This window comes from Equus przewalskii, chromosome 11, assembly GCF_037783145.1.
Source record: "Equus przewalskii isolate Varuska chromosome 11, EquPr2, whole genome shotgun sequence".
NCBI lineage: Eukaryota > Metazoa > Chordata > Mammalia > Perissodactyla > Equidae > Equus > Equus przewalskii.
In genome coordinates, this window is record NC_091841.1 from 15,162,170 (window position 1) to 15,183,901 (window position 21,732).

At 34.9% G+C, this 21,732-nt stretch overlaps 2 protein-coding genes across 2 annotated transcripts; both read left to right on the forward strand.

Annotated features, from left to right (window-relative positions):
• Positions 1 to 9,867: 9,867 nt before the first annotated feature.
• Positions 9,868 to 10,800, forward strand: LOC103567965 (olfactory receptor 4C11-like). The gene has a single exon (XM_008544724.2). It carries the CDS (start codon positions 9,868 to 9,870, stop codon positions 10,798 to 10,800), a length of 933 nt encoding a protein of 310 aa, XP_008542946.2.
• A 7,723-nt stretch (positions 10,801 to 18,523) lies between these two features.
• On the forward strand, positions 18,524 to 19,662 carry LOC103567971 (olfactory receptor 4C11). Its single transcript, XM_008544727.2, has one exon. It carries the CDS (start codon positions 18,611 to 18,613, stop codon positions 19,541 to 19,543), a length of 933 nt encoding a protein of 310 aa, XP_008542949.2. The 5' UTR covers positions 18,524 to 18,610; the 3' UTR covers positions 19,544 to 19,662.
• Positions 19,663 to 21,732: the final 2,070 nt, after the last annotated feature.

Consider the following 21,732-nt stretch of genomic DNA (forward strand, 5'->3'; position numbering starts at 1 on the left):
AAAGAAATGCTGAAAGGACTTATTTAAGTGGGAAAGCAATGACCACAGAGATAAAAGAAAAAAAAATCAAAAAACCCCAAAACAACAACAAGAAAAAACAGGCAATACAATCACTTGTAAGATAAAAGTATAGTAAAGGTAGGAGTTCAACTACCTGTGAAGGTAATATGAAGGTTAAAATACAAATGTACTAAAATCACCTATTTCAATGATAAGAGGGTAATGGATAGACACCCACTAAACCAAAGACTATATATGATGTGAAAAACATATGATGTGGGAGGAGGGGAGTGAAAAAGTAGAGCTTTTAGAAAGAGGTCAAGCTAAAAAGTCTATCTACTCAATATAGACTGTTATATGCAGAGTATATTAAATAGGATCCTCATGGTAACCACAAACCAGAAACCTATAACAAGCAGGAAAAAAAGTAAGACAAAAGAAATCAAACATATTACTAAAGATAGCCATCAAACCACAAGTGAAGAGAGGAAGAGAAAAAGAAAGGAACTGAGAAGAACTACTAAAACACCCCCCAAAAAATAAAAAGTGACAAAATGGCAATAAATGCATATTTATCAATAGCTACTTTAAATGTCAATGGACTAAATGCTCCAATCAAATGCCATAGGATGGCCAACAGGATAAAAAAAGAAGATCCATGTAGATGCTGCATGCAAGAGACACACTTCAGACCTACAGACACTCACAAACTGAAAGTGAAAGGATGGAAAAAGATATTCCATGCAAATGGCAAAGAAAAGAAAGAGGGAGTAGCAATACTTATAACAGAAAAAATAGACTTTAAATCAAAAACTGTAATAAGAGACAAAGACGGGCACTACATAATGATAAAGGGAACAATCCAACAAGAAAATATAACCCTTGTAAATATCTACGCACCCAACATAGGAGCACCTAAATATATAAAGCAATTATTAACAGACGTAAGAGGAGAAACAGACAGTAACACAATAATAGTAGGGGACTTTGACACTCCACTTACACCAATGGATAGATCATCCAAACAGAAGATCAATAAGGAAACACTCGCCTTAAAGGACACATTAGACCAGATGGACTTAGTAGATGTATACAGAACATTCCATCCAAAAACCACAGAATACACATTCTTTTCAAATGCCCATGGAACATTCTCCAGGATTGATCACATGTTAGGCCACAAAACAAGTCTCAATAAATTTAAGAAGATCGAAATAATACCATGCATCTTTTCTGACCACAAAGGTATGAAACCGGAAATCAACTACAGAAAGAAAACCAGAAAAGCCACAAAAATGTGGAGATTGAACAAAATGCTACTGAACAATGATTGGGTCAATGAAGAAATCAAAGAAGAAACAAAAAATTCCTGGAGGCAAATGAAAATGAAAACACGACATTGCAAAATCTGTGGGATACAGCAAAAGCGGTTCTACAAGGGAAGTTTATAGCAATTCAGGCCTACCTCAACAAAGAAGAAAAATCCCAAATAGATAATCTAAAAGTGCACCTAAAGGTACTGGAATAAGAACAACAAACAAACCCCAAAATCAGCAGAAGGAAGGAAATAATAAAAATCAGAGCAGAAATGAACAAAATAGAGACTAACAAAAATAGAAAAAATTAATGAAACCAAGAGCTGGTTCTTCGAAAAGATAAACAAAATTGACAAACCCTTAGCTTGACTCACCAAGAAAAAAAGAGAGAAGGCTCAAATAAATAAAATCAGAAATGAAAGAGGAGAGATTACAACGGACACCTCAGAAATACAAAAGATAATAAGCGAATACTATGAAAAGCTATACACCAACAAATTGGATAATCTGGAAGAAATGGATAAATTCTTAGAAACATACAACATTCCAAAACTGGACCAAGAAGATGTAGTAAATTTGAATAGACTGATCACCAGTAAGGAGATCGAAACAGCAATTAAAAACCTCCCCAAAAGTAAAAGTCCAGGACCAGATGGCTTCCCTGGTGAATTCTACCAAACATTCAAAGAAGACCTAATACCTATCCTTCTCAAACTCTTCCAAAAAATTGAAGAGGAGAGAAGCTTCCAACTCCTTCTACGAAGCAAACATTATCCTGATACCAAAACCAGACAAGGACAACACAAAAAAAGAAAATTACAGGCCAATATCACTGATGAACATCAATGCAAAAATCCTCAACAAAATGCTAGCAAATTGAATACAAAAACACATTTAAAAGATCATACATCATGATCGAGTGGGTTTCATTCCGGGGATGCAGGGATGGTTCACCATCTGCAAATCTATCAACGTGATACACCACATTAACAAAATGAAGAATAAAAATCACATGATCATCTCAATAGATGCAGAGAAATCATTTAAGATACAGCATCCATTTATGATAAAAACTCTAAATACAATGGGTATGGAAGGAAAATACCTCAACATAATAAAGGCCATATATGACAAACCCACAGCAAATATCATTCTCAATGGAGAAAAACTGAAAGCTATGCCTCTAAGAACAGGAACCAGACAACAATGCCCGTTGTCACCACTCTTATTTAACATAGTATTGGAAGTCCTAGCCAGAGCAATCAGGCAAGAAAAAGAAATAAAAGGGATCCACATTGGAAAAGAAGTGAAAATATCACTCTTTGCAGATGACATGATTTTATATCTAGAAAACCCCAAAGAGTCCACTAAAAAACTTTTAGAAATAATAAAAGAATACAGTCAAGTTGCGGGATACAAAATCAATGTACAAAAATCGGTTGTGTTTCTATACACTAACAACGAAGTAGCAGAAAGAGAAATTAAGAATACGATCCCATTTACAATTGCAACAAAAATAATAAAATACCTCGGAATAAACTTAACGAAAGAGGTGAAAGATCTGTACACTGCAAACTATAAGACATTGTTGAAAGAAATCGAAGAAGACACAAAGAAATGGAAAGATATTCCATGCTCTTGGATTGGAAGAACTAACATTGTTAAAATGTCCATACTTCCTAAAGCAATCTATAGATTCAATGCAATCCCTATCAAAGTTCCAACAACATATTTTACAGAAATAGAACAAAGAATCTTAAAATTTATATGGAACAACAAAAGACCCTGAATAGCCAAAGGATTCCTGAGACAAAAAGAACAAAGCTGGAGGTATCACACTCCCCGATTTCAAATTATACTACAAAGCCATAGTAACCAAAACAGCATGGTACTGGCACAAAAACAGACACACAGATCAATGGAACAAAGTTGAGAGCCCAGAAGTAAACCCACACGTTTATGGACAGCTAATATTAGACAAGGGAGCCAAGAGCATACAATGGAGAAAGGAGAGTCTCTTCAATAAATGGTGTTGGGAAAATGGACCACCACAAGCAAAAGAATGAAAGTAGACCATTCCCTTACACCACGCATAAAAATTAACTCAAAATGGATTAAAGACTTGAATGTAAGACCCGAAACCATGAGACTTCTAGAAGAAAACATAGGCAGTATGCTCTATGACATTGGTCTGAGCAGCATATTTTCAAGTCCCATGTCTGACCGGGCAAGGGAAACAAAAGAAAAAATGAACAAATGGGACTACATCAAACTAAAACGTTTCTGCACAGCAAAGGAAACCATCAACAAAACGAAAAGACAACCTAACAATTGGGAGAAGATATTTGCAAACCAAATATCAGATAAGGGGTTAATATCCAAAATATACAAAGAACTCATAAAGCTCAACAAGAAAAAAACCAACAATCCAATTAGAAAATGGGCGAAAGATCTAAACAGAGATTTCTCCAAAGATGATATACAGATGACCAACAGGTATATAAAAAGATGCTCAACATCATTAGCGATCAGGGAAATGCAAATCAAAACTACAATGAGGTATCACCTCACTACGGTCAGAATAGCATAACTAACAAGACAGGAAACAACAATTGTTGGAGAGGGTGTGGAGAGAAGGGAACGCTTGTTCACTGCTGGTGGCAGTGCAAACTGGTGCAGCCACTATGGAAAGCAGTTTGGAGTATCCTCAGAAAATTAAGGATAGATCTACCATATGATCCAGCTATTCCACTGCTGGGTATTTATCCTAAGAACTTGAAAACACAAAGGCATAAAGATACTTGCACCCCTATGTTCATTGTGGCATTATACACAATGGCCAAGACTTGGAAGCAACCTAGGTGCCCATCAAGGGACGAATGGATAAAGAAGATGTGGTATTTATACACGATGGACTACTACTCAGCCATGAGAAATGACGAAATCCGACCACTTGTGACAACATGGATGGACCTTGAGGGTATTATGCTGAGTGAAATAAGTCAGAAGGGGAAAGTCAAATACCATATGATCTCACTCATAAGTAGAAGATAAAAACGACCAAAAAAAACCCACATAGCATTGAAGATTGGACTGGTGGTTACCATTGGGGAAGGGGAGGGTGGAGGGCAAAAAGGGTGATCAGGGTCACATGTGAGGATATGCACTATAATTAGTGTTCGGGTGGTGAACATGATGTAATGTATACAGAATTTGAAATATGATGTACATCGGGAAAAAAATAAAAATTAAAAGAAATAAAATAAAAAAAGAAACAAGTCATTCTTTTTTTCTTTTGTTTTTTTTTAAAGATTTTATTTTTTTTCCTTTTTCTCCCCAAAGTCCCCCGGTACATAGTTGTATATTCTTCGTTGTGGGTCCTTCTAGTTGTGGCATGTGGGATGCTGCCTCAGCGTGGTTTGATGAGCAGTGCCATGTCCGCGCCCAGGATTCGAACCAATGAAACACTGGGCCGCCTGCAGCGGAGCGCGCGAATTTAACCACTCGGCCACGGGGCCAGCCCCACAAGTCATTCATTTTTAATAAACTTTATATTTTATAAAAGGTTTATATTTACAGGGAAGTTGTGAAAGTAATACTGAAAGTTCCCATATACTCCACCTCAGTTTCCCCTACTATCTTCTTATATTAGTATGGTACATTTATCACAACTAATTAATTGCCATTATTGCATCATTTTTAACTAAAATCCATGCTTTAATCAGATTGCTTAGTCTCTATTAAAGCCTTTTTCTTCTCCAGAATCTGACCTAGGATACCACATTACAGTCAGTTGTCAAGTGTTCTTCAGCTCCTGCAGACAGTGACAGTTTCTCTGACTTTTCTTGGTTTTGGTGAACTTGACAATTGAAGAGTAAGAGTCAGACATTCCATTTAAAGTCCCGCAACTGGAGTTTTCTAATATTTTACTCAAGATTAGACTGGGGTTATAGACTACTGAGAGAAAGATCATAGAGGTAAAGTGTCATATTCATCACATCATATCAACGGGTACATATTCTCAATGTGACTTATTACTGTTGATGATAATCTTGATCACCTGGCTAAGGTAGTATTTGTCACATTTCTTCTCTGTAAATTTACTCTTTTCCCTCCTTCCATACTGTGGTTTTTGGAAGGAAGCCACTATATACAGACCACACTTAACAGACAAAGTGTTTGAGGTCAGAGTATCTACGTAAATCACTTGGGATTCTTTGGTATATTCTCCCCCTATTTATTTAGTTATTTATTCAATTATTTGCATCATTATAACTCATGGATATTTATTTTGTACTTTGAGTTATATTTCAATTCAGTTTTATTTATTTTGTTGCTCAATTTTCTTACAACTTTGGCCACTGGGGCTCTTTCACTTGGCTCCTGTGTCCCTTTGCCATCACTTCATCACTACGCGTGCGCGAGCGCGCGCGCGTGTGTGTGTGTGTGTGTGTTAGCACTTCTCTACTTTCTAGTACTACAAGATGCTCTGGTTCACCTGTACATTCCCTGCCCCAGACCTAGAATCAGCAATTTCTACAAGAAGCTCTGATTCATTTTATTGGAGAATGGGATTAGAAACCAAGGCTTCAGCACTAGAAGACCATCATTTTTTATTCTAATCAAAAGATGTCATTTATGACCCGTATCAACATCTTTACTTGCAAGAATAGGCCACCTTTTTTCATAATGTAATAAGACAAATTGAGGATTATCACATCTGGCTCATGTTTCTTAATTGGAAGAGAAGGGACACTTCAGGGAATAACTTACCCCAGACTCCTGTATTGCACAGCATTGGTGTTAAATATCCTGCAAGGAAGACAGAAGAGAAGAATTTCCCAGTCAAACTCCTGTGTGAGCATAGATTTCAGAAAGAGTGAGATGAATCTGGGACCATCTTAGCCTGCCCTCTGGCATGTAGGTGAGAACTTAAGCCTCTTCGTGAGAGCAAAGAGATCCTGGTTCCAGATAATCAGACAGAATTTAAGATCATTTTTTTAATTCTCATTTGAGCAAAGAGTGTCCAAATTTCCTTGGGAAGAAAAGAGGGCAACTGAACATCCTAACCTCTCCGTAAGCTCTTATCAAAGCTAGTAAGATTTGTACTGGGGATTAACTTAGTTTTATTTAATACTTGGAGAATGAATCTTACCAATGCTACTGTGAGGATCTAATACATACAATGCATTTGTGGAAGGATAGAAAGTTTAGGACATTTTTAGGAGTGTTTTACATTCTAAAGTGAGATGATGGAAATAAAAAATGTGCACAGCAGCTCCTGATGGAAATGGCACTATTAGGTACGGTATATTGGAATGAATGTGTGAGAGACAAGCAAATAGAAATAATATCTGCTTGGGTGTTCCAGGAAATAGTCCATAGATATGATGACATGATGGTGGATATAGTAGGATACAGGCTTTCCTTTTCTTCAATGCCACCTGAGTATAGAATAGTGAAGGACACTATTGGATTGTAGGATATTTTCTTAATTCTTTCATTCATTCAATAGATATTTATTAAGCACCTACTTTTTTTTAGATGCTGAAATTCAGTAGTTTATGGATAAAAATTCTCATCCTTATGTTGATTCATTCTACAGTGTGTCATCTGTATATATGTAACTGTTATTTGTATACGTCTAATTCTAATATATGTATACCTATATCTACATATGTAAACAGATACAGATAAGGAAATATATTTATATAATATTCTTAATTGATATAAACTGCAAACAATTTTTCATTTGTTTGTTGAAGAGTTTTGACAAAAAGCATATTTGGAAAATATCCAAGAAAGCCAGGGGACCTGTAGTTAATGGCAGTGTGGTAGAGTATAATGTGATTAAAAAGCACTGAGTTCTAGAACTACCTCTACGATTAGCTCACCATTTCACTCTTGGGTCTTATTGTTGCCTCAAAAATGTTTATTTTCTTTCCGCCTACATCAGGAGACAGTTGTTATGGCTCAGTGGTATGCCAGTGTGAATAATAGACCATCTCTCTTTTTTTTTTTTTGAGGAAGATTAGCCCTGCGCTAACTACTGACAGTCCTCCTCTTTTTGCTGAGGAAGCCTGGCCCTGAGCTAACATCCTTGCCCATCTTCCTCTACTTTATATGTGGGATGCCTACAACAGCATGGAATGCCAAGCGGTGCCAAGTCCGCACCCAGGATCCGAACCGGCGAACTCCGGGGCCGCTGAGAAGTGGAACATGAGCACTTAACCGCTGCACCACCGGGCTGGACCCCTAGACCATCTCTTAAGGTAAGATAATGTTCTAAAAAGATTTATTATTTTTATGAAATGACGATAGTGATGTATTTTTAAATTTTTACCAAATATCACACCTTAAAAATTAGATATTGCTCACATTTGTGATGCCAAGAATGCAGTTTCTTCACATAGAGGTACAAATGCATGCTTTCGTTGACATTCTTCAAAGTACAGTTCATTTACATAACAGTATGTGTGTAATATGTATATCCTGCTTTTAATTAAAAGTTACTATCTTAGCATACAATTCTGTCCTCTTATTTTTCACTTTAAAGTATATTGTAGCGACCATTGCATGTATATCAGCCTTTTTTTATGAACGATTTTATCAGTGAGTAGTATCAATAAAGTACCATTCTTGCTTAATTCAGCTCCCTTCAGATGGATTTTAAGTTCTTTCTCATCTTTGCCAATAAGATTATCTGTAGGACATAGAATCACTGGATTGTTTTCTATGTGTAATTATAATATTATAGATATTGAAAATCACCCCCTAAGAGACTGTGTCCACTTAAACTCCTACCAAAATGAGTGGGGTTGACTATTTCCCACAACTTGTCAGCACTATATGTCAACAAATTTATATCATAAAGATTAATTTATTCAAATAATTAGTGAAAATGATATCTAATTGGAAATTTAATTTGAATGTATTTAACTCCTAATGAAATTGAACATCTTTCCATATGCTTAATTATGTTTCATAAGCAGAAGAGTCTCTTTTAAATTTGATTCTTTGGCCCATTATTCATTTTACTACTTTTTTTTTTTGGAGAAGATTTGCCCTAAACTAACATCTGTTACCAATCTTTCTCTTTTTCATTCCTCCTCCCTAAAGTCGCAGTACATAGTTGTGTAACGTTGTAAATTCTTCTAGTTCTATGAGCTGCCCCCACAGCATTGCTACTGACAGGTGAGTGGTGTGGTTCCATGCCTGGGAACCAAACCCAGGCTGCCAAAGCAAAGCGCGCCAAACTTTAACCACTAGGCAATCAATGCTGGCTCAATGTTACTGTATTTTTTAAGACTGATGAGTGAAATCCATTTATCCTTGAAAATTACGCTTTGTCTGGTCAGTGTGTTGTAAATATACTTTACCAGTTTGGCGCTTATAATTTGCTATTGACTATGCTATTGTTTGGAAAATATAAAGGCAAGTAAAACAATTTATCCACTATTCGACATGTAGTTATATATGAATAAATATTAATTCCCTTTTTATTTCTATAGTCTCTTACTTGAAGTGAGAGTATAAGACATTCAAGATACATATCATAAGAATTCTACTGAAGAGTTTCAGGTACGACTTAGAGCTTCCTGAGCTCATTTTCTCACTCCCTTATGCTTAATCTTAAACCTGAAATTTGAAAGAGTGTTCCGATTTATGGAAAATATTCTCCATGCATTTTTTCTTCATTTTAGTCTCAATGAGTCTTGTATCTTAAGAACATATATTGAAATATGTAGAAAAATAATAAATAATGGGAAAAATTTAACTTTGGATAACATAGTATACTTTGGAACATATGAAGTTTAACAATAGAAACTGAATTTAGAACCATAAACAATTAGAAATGTTTGAGAAGAAAAGTAAAATGAAATAAACAGTCAGGGCAACAGATTACAATGTCAGATGATGGAATGAAACAACTGGCTTGTGTTCATTGCTAAAATTTTAATTTTATCATTTCTCTCTTTCAACCTTCCTCCTTATATTTTATATGTGTGGTGTATTTGTGTGTATGTATGTGTTTAGGTTTTATCAAGGAAGATACTCTGAAATGTTTAGACACTCATTCTCTAAGACAATATTTACTAGAAGAGTATTTTATAAATGAACTCTGTTCAAGAAATGTGAAAACATATTGAGTAAATCATGTAAAAGTTTCCTCTACTTCTGCAGCCCACTACACTAATATTGACATGTCCTTAAAGAAAACAGTAAGCAAAGAAGTTATTCACTCATTCCAAATAAACAAAATTAATGTATATTATGTCTGAAGAATCGTTTACTTTTTCATTATTTTTCTATTTCTTATATCATTATTTTCACATGCAATCAGGTAAATAGATTGAATAAGTGCTATGAATTCAATTTCATTCCGCTAAAGCAGTACACAACAGGTAAGGAATACCTATTGGGAAGTGGCATTTCCATGATCAAGCATATGTATTCAGCCTCCAAATGCAGTATTCATTTTAAAATTCCTTTTTCATCTCTTCTTCACAGATTATTTTTAACCAGTGCTTTCCCTGCATCAAATGAAACAATGGAGCAAAATAACAGTGTAACTGAGTTCATACTGTTAGGATTGACACAAGATCCTAAGATGCAGAAACTGGCATTTGTAATCTTCTTCATTTTCTATGTGGGAACTGTGCTGGGAAATTTGCTTATTATTGTGACCATCAAATCCAGCCAGACACTTGGAAGCCCCATGTACTTCTTCCTATTTTATTTGTCCTTAGGAGACACCTGCTTTTCAACGTCTACAGCCCCTAGACTAATTGTGGATGCTCTCTGTGCAAAGAAAATCATTTCTTACAATGAGTGCATGACTCAGATCTTTGCACTGCATTTATTTGGTGCCATGGAGATCTTTGTCCTTGTCCTCATGGCTGTTGATCGCTCTGTGGCCATCTGTAAGCCCTTGCATTATCCAATCATCATGAGCCGGCAGATCTGCATCACCCTGATTGTTCTTGCATGGATAGGGTCTTTTATACATTCTATAGCTCAGATTATCCTGGCCTTGAGACTGCCTTTCTGTGGATCCAATTTGGTTGACCATTATTGCTGTGATATGCAGCCCTTGTTGAAACTTGCCTGCATGGATATTTATGTGACCAACCTCCTGGTGGTGTCTAATAGTGGGGCTATCTGCACAAGCAGTTTTGTAATTCTGATGATCTCATATATTGTCATCTTGCATTCACTGAGAAACCACAGTGCAGAAGGGAGAAAAAAAGCTCTCTCCACTTGCACTACCCACATCATTGTAGTTGTCTTATTCTTTGGTCCATGTATATTCATTTACGTACGCCCCCCAACCACTTTCTCCATAGACAAGATGGTGACAGTATTTTACACTATTGGAACACCCTTTCTCAACCCACTCATCTACACACTGAGGAATGCAGAAGTGAAAAATGAAATGAGAAAGTTATGGCATATCAAAATAACCTCAGAAAGCAAAAAGTGAGTTGAGGGTTTGTCATGATTATTTGTTGAGTCACGGTTTGACTGAATCTGTACAAATATCAAATATCTTAGTCAATGACTATTGTGGGAATAACATACAATCATATATGACTGTAGGCAGCTATTTGTTTTTTTCTAGTTCACCGGCAAGATGCATGCTAAGGCTTCTAATTCTTTAACTGCATCAAACTTACTAGTTCTAGCTATATCCTCCTGTCAAAGATTATTTTGAAATAAATTCAGTAAAGTAACATAAGTTTTCTTGTTTTCATTTCTTTTAACTTTCTGGCTCATTATGAAGCTCAGTGTCTACCCTTGTGCATCAAAATTGGAATGTCATACATGAAGAGGGCCATATAGTCACTAGAGAATGAAAATGTCATGATTCTGTTATAAACTCATTTAATCTACACCTCAACCATACCAGCATACACACATGCACAAAATAGAGGGTTTCATGGTTATTTACATTTCAGATGAATGAATGAATGTATGAAAGTAAAATGTATAGAATAAAATAAGCTAACATGTAAGTGAAAAAATAAAGTTAAGATAATAGAATAAAAAGAAGTTATATAAAGAAGAAAATTTAGAACGTTTATTTGGTTCAAAAGAACTTGTAGTTAAATTAAAACTAAAAAAAAATAGTGTACATTTTTTAAAAATTTCTAGAACATGATATCCATCCAATGTATTCTTTTAAAGAGACCACACTCCATCTAAAATGATTCACCTTAAAGAGAAATGTGAATCCTATTTATACTTTCATTTTAGGAACAAGTAGAATGCCTGAAAAGTGTCCAATGTTCTCCTGTTATCATACTTCTGTCTCATAAAAATAGTACAAATTTAGGTATATCTATTGAAAAGTTACAGATGAACAATCTACATTTCAGATAAGTAAACAAATTCTTTGAAGTTGTTCTGCTAAGAAGTGCCAGAAGCAAGGTTTTAAACCAGTTCTGTATGCCTCCCAAATCAGTAATAAATGTTTCTATCTCACTTTATCTCTTAATTCAATTATCTCTTCAAGATGGCCTAAAAACAGGAAACATTTAGAAGTTGGTGAGCGATCATGAATTATACTTATTTTTTATTATAGCTTCAAGATGTGTGGGAGAATATAATGATTGAGAATATGAACTCTGTACTCAGACTCATAAATCCAAATCCAGGGGCTACTTACTACTTTATAGCCCTGTAACTTTAGAAAAGACATATGAAATCTTGGGCCTAAATTTTTGTCTGTAAACTAGAGATGAAAATAGTCCCTGTTTTATTGACTTGTCATGAGAATTAAACAAGATAGTATACATAAAATCTTAGGAAAAAAAAGAAAATTCAGCATATGCTATCTATTTTCATCATAATATAGATTTTTCAAAATATTTACTGAAATTTATATTTTTAAAAATAACAGCCACTATATATGCTTACTAAGTATTTTTATCTTATTCAGAAAATGCAATTTATGATTATAATGGAAGGTAAATTTTCAGTTAAAATTAAAAGTCAAGAACTGTTTTAATAGGATTAAATAGAAACCTAAGAGAAGGTTAAACACATTGGTATTGCTTAAGTAAGAAATAAAACAGAGTCTTGACAATATGCTCCAGCCTCTTTATGTTTTGCATGATCAGATTTAAAGATGACTTATATGGGGAATCTAAAAAATAAAGAAAGAAGGAAAAGTCAGACTTGTACAAATAGAAAACAGAAAAGTGTTTGCCAGGTGCTGGAGGGTGGGGAAAATAGGGAGAGGTTGGTAAAAGGGTAGAAATTTTCAGCTATAAGATGAATAAGGTCTGAGGATCTAATGTAGAACATGGTGACTATAGTTGAAAACATGGTGACTGTACTGTGTAACTGAAATGTGCTAAGCCTGTAGAACTCAAATGTTCTCACACACACCAAAAGATAAATATGTGAGGTGATGGATGTGTTAATTAACTAGTTGAGGGGAATCCTTTCACAATGTGTACAATATATCAAACATCAAATCACCATGATGTGCCCCATAAATAACTTAGAATTTTATATGTCATTTATACCTCAATAAATCTGAAATTAAAAAAACAAAAAGTGTATACCTTATATAAAGGGAGGAGAGGAACATCTGCTGGTTTTGAGCATGTGAAGACATATTCAAAAATGAGGCGGATGGACATAAACTCAGATTGGCATCTTGCATGCAATTGAGGTTTGAAAATAGAAGAGATAAGAGAAGCAGAAATCTCAGAATATTCACACATACAGTCAGGTGCTGCATAATGATGTTTCGGCCAATAATGGACCACATATATGATGATGGTCCCATGAGATCAGTACCATATAGCCTAGAGGTGTAGTAGGCTATACCATCTAGGCTTGTGTAAGTACATTCTATGATGTTCACACAATGATGGAATCACGTACTGATGCATTTCTCAGAACATGTGCCCATCATTAAGTGACTCATGACTGTCGTGTACCTTTGTAGTACTGATACCGACCCGGATATCAGTTTCCCCACATTAAACCCAGCAAATATAGGGTTAAAACCAAAACACTCATTCCCTGCTTACTCTCTGGCTTCCTGGCTCCAGAATCCACTATTCCCCATGGAGACAGACACCATCAAGGACAAGCAGCTGGACTATCTCCCCCCACAAAGAGATACAGACTGGTGGGAAAGCAGCTGACCAGCAAGGTCGTGGGTTTCCTCCTCTCTGTAAGTCTCTCAAGGCCAAAGACAGGCTGGTGGGAAAGCTCTGACCAGCAAGGCCATATGCTCCCCCTCCCCTACCTAAAGGCCCAGATAAAAACCCTTCCTTTTAGCTTTTCGGGGAGTTTGGGATTTCAGTGTTAGCTGCCCTCTCTCCTTGCTCAGCACTGTGCAAAAATAAAATTCCTACTTTCTTCCACCACACCCGGTGTCAGAGATTGGCTTGCTGTGTAACGGGTGAGTGAACTCACTTCAGGTTTGGTAACAATACAGTTTGAAATTAGGAAGTGTGATGCTTCTGACTTTGTTTTTCATTCTCAGTAACACTTTAGCTATTCAAAGTCTTTTGTGATTGTATATAAATTTTAGTATTGTTTGTTCTATTTATGTGAAAAATGTCACTGAAATTTTGATAAGGATTGTGTTGAATTCTACAGATGGCTTTGAGTAGTCTAGTCAATTTAACAGTATTAACTCTTCCAATCCATGAAAAGGGAATGTTCTTCCATTTGTTTGTATCTTCTTTGATTTCTTTCATCAAAGTTGTTTAGGATTCATTGTATGGATATTTCATTTTATTGGTTAAATTTATTTCTGAGTATTTTACTGTTTTTGATGCTATTGTGAGCAGGATTGTTTTCTTTATTTCTTTTTTAGATGTTTTGTTTTAGTGTGCATAAACACAACTGATTTCTGTATGTTGATTTTATATCCTGCAACTTTACTGAATTTGTGGATTCATTCTGACATTTTTTTCAGTGGAGTCTTTAGGATTTTCTCTATATAAGATCATACCATCTGCAAACAGAAACATTTTTACTTCTTTCCAATTTGAATGCCTTTTATTTATCATGCCTGATTACTCTAGCTAGGATTTCCAGTACAATGTTGAATAGGAGTGGTAAGCATGGATATCCTTGAATTATTCCAGGACTTAGAGGAAAATGTTTCAACTTTTCTCATTTTAGTATGATGTTAGCTGTGGGTTTCTCATATATAACCTTTATTATGTTGAAGTATGTTCCTTCTATACCCAATTTATCAAGTATTTTTATCATGAAAGTATGTTGTATTTTGTCTAATGCTTTTTCTGCATCTATTGAGACAATTGTATGATTTTTAGCATTCATTTTATTAGTATGGTGTGTCACATTTAGGGCTCCAAGAATACTCAATGGAGAAAAGACAGTCTCTTCAATAAATGATGTTGGGAAAACTGGATAACAACATGCAGAAAAATGAAATTGAACCTCTATCTTACACTCCTCACAAAAATTAACTTGAAATGGATTAAAGACTTAAACACAAGATCTGATACCATAAAACTTCTAGAAGTAAACAGAGGGAAAATCTCCTTGGCAAAAAGTTTTTGTATATGACATCAAAAGCAAAAATCAACAAGTTGAACTATAATAAACTGAAAATCTTCACAGGAAGAGAAACAATCAAAAAAGTGAAAAGACAACTTATGGGATGGGGGAAAATATTTACAAACCTTATATCTGATAAGGGGTTAATATCCAAAATATAGGAACTAAACAGAAGTTTTTTCAAGGACGACATCCAATAGCCAACAAGAACAGGAAAAAAAGTGTCCAACATCAATAATCATCAGGGGAATGTAAATCAAAATCACAATAGTATATCACCTCACACCTGTTAGAATGGCTATCATGAAGAAGACAAGAGATAACAAATGTTGGTGAAGATGTAGAGAAAAGGGAACCCAACTGCACTATTGGTGAGAAGATAAATTAGTACAGACAAATTGAAGATTAAGTTCTTTATTACATCTGGCTCATATTTCTTAATTGGAAGGGAAGGGACTCTTAAGGGAATGACATTTCCCACACTCCTATATTTTGCATCATTCATGTTTAAGTACTCCTACAGGGAAGGCAAAAGAAGCATTTTCCAGTCAAAATCTTGTGTGAGAGTGGATTTCAGAAAGCATGAAATAAAGCTGTGATCATCCCTTGTGCCTTCTGGCATGCAGGTGAGAACCTAGCCTCTTTGTGAGATCTAAGAAATCCTGATCCCAGATAATCAGGAAGAATATTAAAATCATTTTTTAAATCTCTTTTAGGTAAGGGTCCCCTTAATGTCTTGGGAAGAAAAGTGGGCAGTTGAATACCCTAACTTCTACATGAGCTCTTATCAAAACTGGTAAGATTTGTATTGGAGATTAACTTAGTTATATTTAGTATTTAGAGAAAATAAATCTGATGAATGCTGCAGTGTGCATCTCATACTTAAAAGGCACTTGTGGAAGGGTAAAATGTTTAGGAAATTTTCCAGAAGTGTTTTATGATCTAAACTGAGAAGATGGAAATAAAAGACATGCACGGCAGCTCATGATGGAAATGGACCCTAGGTAAGGGCTATTTTTAGACAGGAGTATGAGAGAGAAGCCAATGGAAATAATACCTGTTTGAGTGTTCCAGGAAATGTTCCAAGGAGATGATGACTTTGCTGTGAATATAGTAGGGTGTAGGCTTCCCTTCTCAATGATATTTGCTTACAGAATAGGGTTGAACACTACTGAATTGTATCTATAGGAAATTCTCTTAATTCTTTGACTATTTCAAAAAATATTTGTTATTAAATACATATTTTCTTCTAGATGCTTAAATTCAGCAGTGAACAAATAAAAATTACTTTCGTTATGTTGCTTCATTATAACGTATGTCACTCATATCTATCACTCATTTATACATATATATGTATATACGTATATATCAATTTTGTGAGCTGTATAAACGTGTCAGTCTGTCTATATCTCTATCTTGTGACTTAGATACATAGATGATAGATAGATAGACTATAGAGAGATAATCATTTTATAATACTTAATTGCTAGAAACTGCAAACAACTTTTCACTTGTTTGCTAAAGAGTTTGACAAAGAGAATATTTGCAAAACTTCTAAGACTGCAAGTGAACCTGTAGTTAGTGGCATTCTGGGGCTATGTAACGTGGTAAAGAGTACCGAGTTCCAGAACTGCCTCTATAGCTGACTCACTGTCTTACCCAAACTCCTAGATCTTACTGTGATCTAAGAATTTTGCTGTCCCTCCAGCATAAATCACAAGACAGTGGTTATTGTTACGTAATATGCCAATGTGAATAACAAATCATTCCTAAGGTAAAGATTTTAGAAGCTTTATTTTTAATGCAGTGTGATTAAGACTGTTTCAAATATTATCAAAGGGAATATATTAAAAGGCAGGTCATCTTTCCACCTCTGACATTAACAATGCAATTTCCCCACCTAGAGACCACAATTGTCATGCTATTTTGGTACTTTCCTAAATACAATTAATTTATATGTGTATGTGTATGTGATATATATTATTCTACTGTTAATGAGTATATTAAATTCTTAAGCACAGCCTTCTGAACTCTTTCACTTTACAACATATTTTAGAAAAAATGTCATCTATATCGTTCATTTTGATTAATAATTGCATAAAGAACATTCCATGATTTATTCAGCTTCCTTCTGATGGCCATTGAAGTTGTGTCCTGTCTTTTGCTACCATAGAAAAGGATGCAAAGATTGTCTTTGTGCCTGTGAGTGAGATTTTCCACAGTAAATGAAACCGCTAGACTTACATCCATATGCAGTTGTAATATCATGGATGTTGAAAATCACTCCCTAAGAGATTGCACCCACTTAAACTCCTACCAAAAATGTGGAGATTGATCGTTTCCCACATTATTTTCAGTACTATTTGTTAAATGACACTTAGCAAAAAGATCACTGTTAATATGATAGGTGAAAAAGATATCTAATTGGAATTTAAATTTGAATGTATTTAGCTGTGAAGGAAAGGTTTTCTTTGAAATCAGTTTATTGTCCATTACTTACTTATGCTGTCTTTGTAACAATTGATCTCTAAAATCCATCTATGGATTTTATCCATCGACGAGATTATGCTTCTGTCTGGCATATATGTCATATATATATTTTACCAGTTTGGTGCTTATCTTATGCTTTTCATTGTGCTATTATCTGGAGAATATACATGAGAGGAACGTAAAAGAATTCGTCTACCGTTTGGTATATATGAATGAGTATTAATTCCCTTCTATTTATATCTTTTCTTACTGAAGTCAATGTATGGGAAATTCAAGAATCTAGATCCCAAAAATTTTATTGAAAAGTTTCAGCTATGACTTGGAGCTTCTTGAGCTCATTTTCTAAATCCCTGGTGCTTAACATTACAAGAAATTTGAAAGAACATTCTGATTTATGGCAAACATTCTCCCTCTATTTTTTCTTAGTTTTCATCTCAGTATCTCCTTATGTCTTAATAAAATATGTTGAAAGACTCAGAAAAATAATGAATAATGGGAATAATTTAACTTTGGACACAGAGTATAATTTAAAAAGTATAAACTTTAATGATAGAAGTTGAATTTAGGACTGTAAACTATGGGAAAAGTTTGAGAAGTAAAGTGAAAGGAAATAAACTTCATCAAGGAAAAAAATTAAAATAAGTCTCATGATCCTGGATCAACTAACCCGGTGTTCATTGCTAAATTTGTGTCTGTTTTTATCTCAGTCTCCCTCACTCTCTCAACCTGTGTGTGTGTGTTTGGGTTTTATTAAGGAAGTTTTGTTTTGATATCATTCCTTGAATATTCAGAGTATTTACCAGAAGATATTTTATAACTGGACTACCAGGTTTATGTAATGTGAAAGCATATTAGAATAAATCATTCACAAGTTTTCTCTATTTTTTCAACATGCTTCTAATAGGTCTTCACTGAAAACTAAAGAAAGACATTCAGCTCAAGAAGTTATCCATTCATACTAAAACTCCTAAATCAATGTTTATTATGCCTGAAGAATCATTTAATTTTTCATTATTTATATATTTTGTTGTTTTCATAAACAGTCAGGTAAACATATTGAATAAATCTTTTCATTTCTATTTTATTCAGAGAAAACAACACAGAAGTTGGTGATCACCCGTGGATAAGTGGCACTTCCACAATACAGTACATGTATTTGACCTTCAAATGTAGTATTTATTTCATAATTTTTCTCCTTTGCAGATTACCTATTTCTACCCCACATTTTGCCTGCTTCGACTGAAACAATGAAACAAAATAACAGTGTAACTGACTTCATACTGTTAGGATTGACACAAGATCCTGTGAGGCAGAAAATGGTGTTTGTAATCTTCTTCATTTTCTATGTGGGAACTGTGGTGGGGAATTTGCTTATTATTGTGACCATCAAGTCCAACCAGACACTTGAGACCCCCATGTACTTCTTCCTATTTTACTTGTCCCTTGCTGATTCGTGCTTTTCAACTTCCACGGCTCCAAGACTAATTGTGAATGCTCTCTCTGCCACAACAATCATATCTTACAATGAGTGCATGACCCAAGTCTTTGCACTACATTTATTTGGCTGCATGGAAATCTTTGTCCTCATACGCATGGCCATGGATCGCTATGTAGCCATCTGTAAGCCCTTACATTACCCAACTATTATGAGCCGGCAGGTCTGCATCATCCTGATTGTTCTTGCATGGATAGGGTCTTTTATACATTCTATAGCTCAGATTATCCTGGCCTTGAGATTGCCTTTCTGTGGACCCAATTTGATTGATCATTATTGCTGTGATTTGCAGCCCTTGCTGAAACTCGCATGCATGGACACTTATTTAATCAACCTGTTGTTGGTGTCTAACAGTGGGGCTATTTGCTCAAGTAGTTTTGTGATTCTGATGACCTCATACATTGTTATTTTGCATTCACTGAGAAATCACAGTGCAGAAGGGAGGAACAAAGCTCTCTCCACTTGCACTTCCCACATCATTGTAGTTATCTTATTTTTTGGTCCATGTATATTCATATATACACGCCCCCCAACCACTCTCCCCATGGACAAGATGGTAGCAGTATTTTATACTATTGGCACACCCTTTCTCAACCCACTCATCTACACACTGAGGAATTCACAAGTGAAAAATGCAATGAGAAAATTATGGCATATCAAAATTACCTCAGGAACCAAAAAATGAATTGAGGGCCTCAGTTGATTATTTATTGAGTCATGGTTCAACTCAATCTGTACAGATATCAAATATGATAGTGTACATTCTGACTCCCCCATGCAATCTAATAAAATGTGCCTGATTGTCTTACCTTTTTCTGTGCTTCTGCCCTCAGATAGTAGCTCCCCTCCTATCTTCAGCCTCTTTCTCTTCCGACGCTTTCTCTACCTGAGAGCTCAATTCTGCTTTTGCAGATGGTGAAATACACTTCACAACACTGTCTATACTCTGGTTCAATAAGAAGAGAGACACTACACGATCACAACTGTTCAAGCATGTGGGCATCTATAAGTAAAGTGTAGCTAGTTTTCTATGATTAGTAATTCCCTCTTTAGCACCTCAGATAAGGTATTCTGTTTTTTCTTGAACACTTCCAGAGCAAAGGAACTTTGTGTATCAAGAAGTTCATTACATTACCTCATTATTTTTTCTTGAAAAGTTGCATATTATTGAATCAAAGGATTTTTTTATATAATAATATTCTAAAATAGTTTTTCTTAATGTTTTCTTTGCTTGTTAAAATAATTGGGGTTTTATGTATGGGATTTTATAAATGTAATGTGACAGAGACCTTGAGATAGTCAGCTGTTTGTGTGATTGTATATAGGAGCTACAACAGTAGAATCCTACAATTCTAAGAGGTAAGAAAGTAAAATAATGTATGTTGTCAGGACTTAATGAAAACTAAAAATACACAAGAGATACTACCTATACTCTGAGAATGAAGTGTATAGAAGTAGAACCCGGTTTGAAGAAAAAGAAATGTATATTATTTTTTAAAGTGGGATTATGTCAATGAAACAAAAGAAAGTACCATTGACATTAAAGAAATACTACTCTTGTCTATAATTAGTGGAGATAGAATCCATTACTGCAGCAGGAAGCTGCTTTCTTTCTCTATGTGTGCTTCCCAATACAGGGGTAGTACAGAATCATAAGTTAGAATTGCCAATAGAATGTTGGTGCCCAGAGTGGGCAGAGCAGATTAACACCTGTGCCTTGGATGTGAATGCTGGGGGTAATATCATGGACTTTTAATATTTATCAATTTCAGTATACTAAAGTGGATGACAATCTTAGTAACTCTTACAAGATTCCGTTTCATTTTTAATACTGATTCTCCTTATTTAAATGGAAAACCTTACCAATACTAATATTATTCTCCTGTCAAAGATTATTTTAAAATAAATTCATTTAAAATAACACAAGTTTTCAGTTTTGTCACTTCTTTTTGCTTCCCGAAACATGAAGCTCAGCGTCTGCACTGGTGTCCCATAGTGGCATGTCGTGCATGAGGAGTGTCATTAAATTAACTCTGAGTGGAGATGTTATGATTCATCATAAATTTACCTAATTTACTTCTCTATAACACCAGCACTGGCAAACACACGCATGCACACACACACACACACACACACACACATACTATACAGGCTTTCATGGTGATTTGCATCTTAGATGAATAATTGATGGTAGGAGGTATAGAAGAAAAGAAATAAACTAAAATATAATGAAAAACATCAAAACTGTAAAATAGAATTCAAAGCTACAAAGGGGAAGAAAAATTGGAAGGGTTTGAGTGGTTCAAAAGCACTTTTAGTCAAATTAAAACTGGGAAAATGAAGTAAAATTTTTTAAATTTCTAGGATATCATATCCATCCAATAGATGCCTTTGAAGTGACTGCCAGCCCTAAAAAGCACTTCATCTAAAAGAAAAACTATGAATTCTAGTTTTCCTTTTATTTTAGGAACAAGTAGTGTCTGATATATGTCCAAAGCTTTCTGGTTATCATGTTCGTGTCTCACAAAAATAGTACAAAGTCATGTTTTCCTATGGAAAATATATGGATGAAAAATCTAAAGGTGAGAGAAATAAACAAATTCCTTGGGGTTGTTTTGCTAAGTATGGTAACCAATGTTTTAAACCACTTCTATGTGTGATTCCAAGTCAGTAACAAACACCTCTATTCTGTATTGTGTCTTATTTCAAATATCTTCGTAAATGGCAGAAAACACCGTAAATATTAAGAAGTTGTTGCAGTGATCATAAACTACACTCATTTTAGCATCAAAGTAGGTGATAGACTGTAAAGATTAAGAGTATAATCTCTGAAGTCAGACTGCGTGAATCTGAATGCTGACTTTAACACTTTTG